Genomic DNA, 9229 nt, shown 5'->3' with positions numbered 1-9229 from the left:
ATGCATGTGTGTGTTCATGTGTGCATGTGCATGTCATGTATGTGAAGGTTCACATCTGAGGTCTTTTTCAACCACTTCATCTTGTTTGTTTGTTTGTTTGTTTGTTTGAGACAGGCTTCTCACTGAACCTGAAGTTAATCAATTCAACCAGACTAGCTGGCCTGTGAGCCCATCCATCCTCCTGCCTCTGGCACAGCACTGACACACCCAGCTTCTATTTTGGATGCTGGGGATCTGAACTGGGATTCTCGTGTCTATACAATGATCTCCCTAGACGCCCCCAACACACCCAGTCTTCTTCCTTCTGTTGCTGATTCCTTTTTGGAGCTTTTTAATGTTTACTTTGTGTATGTATGTTCGTGTGTGTGTGTGTGTGTGTGTGTGAGAGAGAGAGAGAGAGAGAGAGAGAGAGAGAGAGAGAGAGAGAGAGAGAGAGAGACCGTGTGGTTATGATGCACGGTCAGAGGACAACTTTTGAAAATTTGTTCTCTTCTTCAACCCTAGAGGTCTCAGGGACTGAATTTAGGCCACCGGGCTTGGCTGCAGGCTCCTTTATCTGCTGTGCCATTTTATCGGCCCTGCTAATGATACCTGATTTCAATATATTATATTCAGAGAAAATAGTTTCATTATTCCAATCTTCCTATTTATAACCAAAAACAGTGTCCTCTGATGACTATTCCATGTGAATCTGAGAAAACTATTTAGTCCACTCTTGTGGGGAATGTACTAGTAGGTTCAATTGGCTTATCACACTGTCCCTTCGTAATCCTCTCTCTTGTCATTCTATTATTCTGTCTCGTTATTCTATTCTGTTTTTGAAAGGAGGTATTGAAGTTGCCGACCATTAAAAATGTAATCATATACACTCTTTGACTTTTGCAGTCTTTTGTGTATGTGTTGTATGTGTGCATGCGTGTGTGTGTGTGTGTATATGTATGTGTGAGAGTATGGGTTAGTATGTGTATGAGTGTGTTGTGTGAATGTGTATGTGTGTGTGAGAGTGTGTCTTTTGTGTATGTGTGTGTGAGGGTGTGTATGTGTGTGCATGTGTATGTGTGAGAGAGTATGTGTATGAGTGTGTTTTGTGAATGTATGCATGTGTGAGAGTATGTGCGTGAGTATGTGTGTGTGTGTGCATGTGTGCATGTGGATGTGTGAGAGTGTGTGTGTGTATGCACGTGTGCATGTGGATGTGTGAGTGTTTATGTGTGAGTGTGTGTGCATAAGTATGATGTATACGTGTGTATGTAAGTGTGTGGACGTGTGTGCATGTGTGTGAGTTATGTGAATGTGTGTGTGTGTGTGTGTGTGTGTGTGTGTGTCGTGTGTGCACATATAGAGCCCAGAAGTTGATGTCGATTGTTTTACTTTTTCATGGTCCAGCTTGTTTTTGAGCTAGCATTTCTCTTGATAAGTCTGAGGCTTCCCACTTCAGCTGGGCTGGCTGTTTAGTGAGCTCTGGGGATTGTTCTTGCACCAGTGGTCCTGGCTCGTGTGTGGGTAGCAGAGATCTGAACTCAGGAGGCAAGTACTTTTACCCACTGAGCCATCTCGGAGACCCCTTAGATTCTTTTGGAAACTAAGGTGACTCGTGACTACCTCCTGCTCCTACACCAGGTTCTTTGCTGACACCAACTGTCCCAATAATGGCCACGGCTGTCCCGGTTCTTTTTGTTTTATTAGGTAAAGGAACAGTATGTTTCTTAGTGCCTTCCTTAGGAGAAAAAGCTCAAAAGGCGGAGACAGCTGGCCTCTGCAGAACAAATGCCCTCTGGTATCACTTATACTTCTCCAGAAACTCACAGATCTTCATCTTGATCGAAGGGTCCAGTGTCGAACAGTCCCAGCTTGGCAACTTCACCAGTCTGTCATGAGCCTCCCAGAAGAGGCCAGAACCAATGGCTAACTCCACCCGCATTCTCCATTCTGCAAGCTTGGAGCTGATGAAGACATTGTGGTTGGTTCCCATTGGCTGTGGATAAACAAAAAAACGAAAGATGTGGTCACCATAGCAACCAGCTGGCCCACCAGCCTCTGCAAAGAGTCACAAGCTGCCCCCTTCTTGGCAAGTTGTCTAAGCTATGCAGTCTAGGTGAAGCAGGCATAGAAAAGTCTGCTCCAGGATAAGAACTCCTGACCCAGGTAGCTAGCGTTACTCTGTGTGTCTGGCCTTCTTCCAGAGAAAGCCCTTATTTCCACAGGAATGGAGCTCAACTTCCCAACACACACCATGTCGCTCTTTCTGTTAATAGGCACAAGGGCAATAAGAGGAGGCTTGCTTAACAGTTTAACTGCCTCATTAAGAACTGGGGCTGGGGGGCTGGAGAGACGGCTCAGTGGTTAAGAGCACTGATTGCTCTTCCAGAGGTCCTGAGTTCAAATCCCAGCAACCACATGGTGGCTCACAACCATCTGTAATGGGATCCAAGGCCCTCTTCTGGTGTGTCTGAAGACAGTGATGGTGTACTTACATATAATAATTAATTAGTTTTTTTTTTTTAAAGGGGCTGCTTGCCCACGCCTCACTCTCTCTTTTTTTTTCTTTCTTTCTTTTTTTTTTTCCGGAGTTGGGGACCGAACCCAGGGCCTTGCGCTTGCTAGGCAAGCGCTTTACCACTGAGCTAAATCCCCAACCCCTTAATTTTTAGTCTTTTAAAAAAATGCGGGGTTGGGGATTTAGCTCAGCGGTAGAGTGCTTGCCTAGCAAGCGCCAAAGCCCTGGGTTCGGGTCCCCAGCTCAAAAAAAAAAAAAAAAAAAAAATTCCACGATCACGATACTCCCTGATTCGAAACCTATGGTTTTTTTTTTTCCCCTGTCACTTCCAAGTGAGCCCAGGATCGCCTACTCTACTCCTGTTCCCATAAACACTTCCCCTCTTCCCAGACTTGCCCCTCTCCCATACCTGCATCATCTCCACCAGTGCCACCAAGTCGGCCAGTGAGATATGGTCCCCAGTGATGAACAACTTGTCCTGCAGAAACTTCTCCTCAAATTGTTTTATGTTCTTGTTCACCTCATCCAGCGTCTTGTCTAACCTCTCGGTAGGAACCTCCTCACCCGTGATCATCGGAATTATCAACTGGCCAGGAAGAGAAGAGGACAGGCATAGAGGCGGTACCTGCCCCCTGCGAGGCTTCCGTAGCCCCATCTGCTAGGCAGAGCTTGCGCAGTTCCAAGGATGTAAACTGATTCGGGCCATTTGCAAGCGGCAATTACCAAGGGGGCCACGTGTTCAAAAGGGTGTGGAGGGTAACAAGGAGTCCCGTGGTTTGAGTGTGTCTCGCTTGCGTCGAGCGTCCAGTCCTCCGGGGGATGTGAGAGTGGCGGGGATCTTTAAAACATGGAGTCTAACTGGGGGGTGCTGCCCTCAGAACGGACTGAGGTGGACACGGATAATACTTAGAAGCGCAAGCTATTATTAGAGTAAGACTGGTGCCCTGCCCCAGTTCTGCCTTCCTGTCTTAGCGCTTGCTTCCACTGTGATAGCAGCTGCTAGGAGGCCCTCTCTAGAGCTGGTGACATGCTGTTTGGACTGCCTGTTTCCGAAACTATGAGCTAGATAAACCTCTCTTCTTCATACGTTACCCGGCCCGCAGCATCTTATTATAGCAATGGAAAATGGCCTTAAAAAACAAAAACAAAAACATACAAGGAGAAAATGAAAACTAGGGATAGACGTGTGTTGGTTGCCTGCCACCTATCAATTGACTGAGATTCGCTAACTCAAGGACAGAGTTTTGGGGCTGGAGAGATGGCTCAGCGGTTAAGAGCACTAGCTGCTTTTCCAGAGGTCCTGAGTTCAATTCCCAGCACCCACATGGTGGCTCACAGCCATCTTTAAGGGGATCTGATGCCCTCTTCTGGTCGGTCTGAAGATAGCAACAGTGTCTTCATACATAAAATAAATAAGGTGTTTTGTTTTGTTTTGTTTTGTTTTTAAACGAAGTTTTCTGAATGCTGTCTTGGCCCTTCCTGGTTACCCTTCTCCTTTGGTATAATATTTTCTCCTATTTAACAGTTAATTCCACACTCTCAGCGCTGTAAGGTAGGTAGGTATGGGATTAGGGAAAACGAGGCTTATTCGGCAGGACCAGGACTGGACTTGAGGTTTTCCCCTGTTCCTGAGCCCCAGGCTTGGCCCTGCTCACCTTGATCCACAGTATCTTACTCATGGGCACCTGAATAGCTGTATGCTGCCACGCCATGAACTCGTCCACACGGGCACGCATGTGCAGGTCTGGCGGATACCAGTGAGAAGGCGCGCTGTACTTTCGGCATAGGTAGCAGAGGATAGCCACGCTAGAGAAAGGGCAAGTCAGTGAGGGGCACTGTTTGGACCTTCTGAGAGCCCGTACACCACCACCCCCAGCGTGGCCGGATTCACTAGGGAAAGGAGGAACCGGAAAGGAGGAACCGGAAGGGTTCTAAAATGTCTGCTCCTAGCTATCAGGTTAGTCGGATAGCAAGACCGGGAGGAAGACCTGAAGGGGGGACAGGGATTGATGAATGTCGAGGTTCCAGCGGGAGCAAGGAACACCTGGAGAATGGAAACACGTAGGGAGTGCAGAAGGACTGCCAGAGATGCTTCAGGAGTTTAGACTTAAGTGTCTTTTTTTTTTTTTTTTTTTTTTTTTTTTTTTTGGTTCTTTTTTTTTTGGAGCTGGGGACCGAACCCAGGGCCTTGCGCTCGCTAGGCAAGCGCTCTACCCGCTGAGCTAAATCCCCAACCCCAACTTAAGTGTCTTTTAATTTTTAGTTATTGTGTATGAGTTTCCCCCCCCCCCGTGTACGTCTGGACATCGCTTGTGTATCTGATGCCCATACTGGCTGGAAGATGGAGTTTGATCCCCAGATGGAGCAGCCAGTGCTCTTAGCTGCAGAGCCATCTCTCCAGCCCCTAAACTTAATCTTTAAGATCATGAGGGCTGAGAGGGTCCATCCCTCCAGTTAGAAGAGGTAGAATAAATCCCAGGAAGCCTAGGTGGTAGCTGGTGCAATGACAGGACAAGAGGTATTGGTCTCTCAGGGATGGGTGAGGGATGAGGTAGAAGGGGAGAAAAGGCTACAGGAGAAGGCTTCAGAGGGAGGGATGGCCCAAGCTTGCTCACTGACAGTGTAGGAGACACCACAGGACAGAAAAGCCAGTGCCCATCATTAACTACAAACGCACAGAGGCCAGTGAAAAGCAAAACCAAGCGGTTTGCTTGTTTGTTTAGTTTTTATTACATTGGGGGTTAGCACCAACCAAAGAACATACACGGGCTGGACCTAGGCCTCCCTCCACATGTGTGACAGACGTGCAGCTTGGTCTTCATGTGGGTCTGGAACAAGTGTAGCAGGGATTATCCCGCAAGCTGTTGCCTGTACATGGGATATGTTCTACTAGCTGGGCCTTGTCTGGCCTCAGTGGGAAGGGAAGTATCTAGCCTAGCAGAGACTTGAAGTGCCAGGGCCATGGAGGAAGAGGCCCCCATGTGCCCAGAGAAGGGGAGGGGGAATGGGGAAAGGATTGTGGGAGGGGGTGACTGGAAGAGGGCAGTGAGTGGGATGTAAAGTGAATAAGTAAATAAATAATAAATGTATTTAAAAAACAACAGGGTCTGAGAGGGTTTGAATGTCCCCACTAAAACTCAGACAGACATTGGCTTCCCTCTGGGAGGTTTTAGGTACTGGGACGGCTAAGTGTGATCGCTTCACAAGGGCAGATTGACTCACGTGTGGCTAAGATAATTATTAGGTTATCAGCTTGTCACAGGTGGCTTTGTCATACAACAAACACACTCTGGCTACCTTGATTGCTCACCGTGTTGTCCTCTCTGTGTTGCTAGGACCCAAAGGGAAGGCCCTTAGTAGATGCTAAGCCGGTACCAGTTCCACTTTCCTGGGCTTTTCAGCCTCTAGAACCAAAGTCAGCCTCCTGCTCTGCCCAATCCACCCACACCACCATATTCAGTCAGAGCAACCCAAAACAGACTAAGACCGGGAACAGTTAAAGAGGGACTTAAGACAGACTGGAGCGGTTGCTCAATGGCTAAGGGCTGTCACAGAGGACCCTGGTATGGTTCCTAGCACCCACGTGGTGGCTCGCACCATTCGTAACTCCGGTTCCAGGAGATCTGATGGGCTCTTCTGACTAGGCATGCACGGGGCACACATACGCATGCAGGAAAAATACTCATACTCATGAAATAAATGTGTGTGTGTGTGTGTGTGTGTGTGTGTGTGTGTGTGTGCATGGGGCAGGGAGAGAGAGAGGAGGGGGGAAGGGAGGAGGAAAGGGAGAGGGGGAGGGAAAGGAAGGACCAGGAAAATATTTATGATGCAATCAATCAGACGAATGTGAGCTGACTATGGATGAAATCTGGAAAGGGCTGATAAGTCGATTTGCCGTCATAACGGTATGTGGGTGATGTATGTTTTAGACTCTTCATTGCTTCACAGGATGTTCATAAGCTTTCATAGGTAAAGTGCTGGGGTGTTTGAAAGGAAGAGGAGCAAAGTGGAGAGGTGAGAATGGGGTAGAGTGGATTAGCTGCAGAAGCTGGGAGGTGGAGGTGCTCTGTGTGTGTGTGTGTGTGTGTGTGTATAAATGGATGTGCTCTGTGTGTGTATGTGTGTGTATACATAAATGGATGTGCTGTGTGTGTGTAAATGGATTGCTCTGTGTATGTGTGTGTGCATAAAATGTATGTGCTCTGTATGTGTGTATGTGTGTGTGTATAAATGGATGTGCTGTGTGTGTGTACATAAATGGATGTGATGTGTGTGTGTAAATGGATTGCTCTGTGTATGTGTGTGTGCATAAATGTATGTGCTCTGTATGTGTGTATGTGTGTGTATACGTAAATGGATGTGATGTGTGTGTGTGTACATAAATGGATGTGATGTGTGTGTATGTGTAAATGGATTGTTCTCTGTGTGTATGTGTGTGTATAAATGGATTACTCTGTGTGTGTGTGTATAAATGGATGTGCTGTGTGTGTGTGTAAATGGATTGCTCTGTGTATGTGTGTGTGCATAAATGTATGTGCTCTGTATGTGTGTATGTGTGTGTGTGTACATAAATGGATGTGCTGTGTGTGTGTACATAAATGGATGTGATGTGTGTGTATGTGTAAATGGATTGTTCTCTGTGTGTGTGTGTGTGTGTGTGTATAAATGGATTGCTCTGAGTGTGTGTGTGTGTGTATAAATGAATGTGCTATGTGTGTACACAAATTTTTCTATATCTTAAAAATAAATGAACAGGCCAGGCCTGCTGCTGCACATCTTTAATCCCAAAACACAGGATATGGAGAACAGATAGATCTCTTGAGTCTGAGGCCAGTTTTGTCTACATAGTGAATTCCATGCCAACCAGGACTACGTAGAGAGACCTTGCCTCATCTCAGTAAATAAAGAAATACACAAATAAATAAATATGCTCCCAATGAGTCTCCCCGAAGGAGCAGAAGTGGTGGCAGGGCCCTTACCTTTCAGATAAGATGAACTTGCCATCTCTGAGGCTAGGAACCTTCCTCAAGGGGTTGATTTCGATGTATTCCTTGCTATGATGGTGACCTGAGGGGGCAGGGAGGGTCTGGGGCTTTGGAGACCCCAGAAAAAAAAGAGAGAACTTGGGCTTCTAGAGACAAAGGGGAGAGACCTCGGCCCCAAAGATCACATGGCTCACAGGAGAAAGCAGAGGTATCACAGGGACCAGGATTAAAATTCCTCCTCCCAGATTCTCGAACCCCAGACCTTGTGACCTCCCCTCCCCAGGGATCAGGACAATCCCTTGGCTTCCAGAAGCTAGAAGTTCAGCCTTCACTCCATGCCTGAGCCACAGCTGGAGTATCAACTTCAGCTTGGAACATTAACTGTTCCAGGGGGTTGGGGATTTAGCCCAGTGGTAGAGCGCTTGCCTAGCAAGCGCAAGGCCCTGGGTTCGGTCCCCAGCTCCGAAAAAAAAAAGAAAAAAAAGAAAAGAACTGTTCCTGGCCAACTGTTTGTATGAGGAAACCCTGGGGGGAGGGGGGCACCACATCGCTTCCATTTCTACAGCTCCCAGATCTCTTTAGTCTAGAGTCTGTGTCTCTACAAGCTGAGCTTTTAGAGAACCCTCAGTGTTTGAGATCCCAATCCACTGATCCTTCCATGGGGTACGCGGGTCTGTGGAACCCTTAGTATATACTTTTTTCATACTTCTTTCTCCTCCTCCCTTTCTTCCCCTTTTGAATCTGTGCATGTGTGTGTGCACATGTGCATGTGTGTGTGCACACTCATGAGCTGGAGATCAAACCCAGGATCTTGCGTGTGGCATGCTAGGCAAGTACTTGATCACTGAGCCACAATCCTAGTCCCAGAGCAAGTTTGAACACTGGGAGTGGGTGAGAACAGGCCGCAAGAGGGTGGACACGGACTGAGGGCAGGCACAGGCTGAGGAAGGGCGCACGGGCTGAGTAACATACGCACTGTTGATCTGTGTCCTTCACCAGCCTAGTTGGTGGGCGCTACAGATAAACAAGATTTGAGATCTCCAGAGATGATGGCAAAAACTCTAGCCTGAGAATCTTAGTCTCTGCTAGCATCCCTCCTTCCTTTACCCCCAAAGGTCCTGTTCATCCCAGCAGGGAGACATTCATTCTTGGTGACTAGCAAACATAGACTAGATGGGACAAGGCCTGATCACCTTGGTATCTGTTTCACCTCTGCTTCCCTCTCTAAACTTTGATCCTCAGAAAGACTTTCACTGGGTACCCTGGCAGTGCCAAGCTTCCTGGCAATGCTGGAACTGACCTTTTAATAGATCCACAAATTGGAAGTCAAAGGGGATGCCATTCTTCCTGGCAAAGATGTAGACGGCGCGGCAAGGTGCTGACAGCAAGTCCATGTAGAGCTCCAGGCCCATGTTGAAATGATTTTGGGGGGCCCACACTTACAGCAGGTGTCCCACAGACCCAGCCTGTGGCTAACTTGAGCACCTGGCTCTAGGCCCTCTCCCACTTGACTGAGGACACTGCGTTCTGGAACTCCCTTACCTGGGTGTTCTTATGAGGCCAGCCACCTGGAATTCTTAAAAATAGCCAAGATTCTAAGGAGAGCTGGAGGGTGGCACAGGGCTGGGATAGCCCTGTGTGTGCTCTATGGCTTGGCCTCACAGATATCTGAGAAGGGCCCATGCTTGAGCACTCCCAGGGCCAGCCCCTCTCTGCAGAATGGGACAAGAGAGGTTTTGCAGGTCCG

At 47.8% G+C, this 9229-nt stretch overlaps 1 protein-coding gene across 1 annotated transcript; it reads right to left on the bottom strand.

Annotated features, from left to right (window-relative positions):
• Nucleotides 1–1662: 1662 nt before the first annotated feature.
• On the bottom strand, nucleotides 1663–8994 carry LOC116887388 (glutathione S-transferase theta-4). The gene is made up of 5 exons (XM_032888981.1): nucleotides 8783–8994; nucleotides 7477–7564; nucleotides 4153–4303; nucleotides 2907–3083; nucleotides 1663–1975 (listed from the first exon to the last, which is right to left on the bottom strand). Exons 1-5 carry the CDS (start codon nucleotides 8892–8894, stop codon nucleotides 1781–1783), a joined length of 723 nt encoding a protein of 240 aa, XP_032744872.1. The 5' UTR covers nucleotides 8895–8994; the 3' UTR covers nucleotides 1663–1780.
• Between the last annotated feature and the right edge of the window lie 235 nt (nucleotides 8995–9229).

This window comes from Rattus rattus, chromosome 18, assembly GCF_011064425.1.
Source record: "Rattus rattus isolate New Zealand chromosome 18, Rrattus_CSIRO_v1, whole genome shotgun sequence".
In the NCBI taxonomy this organism is placed as follows: domain Eukaryota; kingdom Metazoa; phylum Chordata; class Mammalia; order Rodentia; family Muridae; genus Rattus; species Rattus rattus.
The sequence above is the reverse complement of the archived record's forward strand: the minus strand, read 5'-3'. Positions and strand labels throughout refer to the sequence as shown.

Excerpts from the sequence above, each read along its gene's own strand:
- LOC116887388 (XM_032888981.1), bottom strand. The coding sequence starts at position 8,894 with ATGGGCCTGGAGCTCTACATGGACTTGCTGTCAGCACCTTGCCGCGCC. Across the intron at positions 4,304-7,476 it reads AAGTTCATCTTATCTGAAAG|CGTGGCTATCCTCTGCTACC; the intron begins GTAAGGGCCCTG and ends CCCTTTCTCTAG. Across the intron at positions 3,084-4,152 it reads GTAAGATACTGTGGATCAAG|TTGATAATTCCGATGATCAC; the intron begins GTGAGCAGGGCC and ends CTTCCTGGCCAG.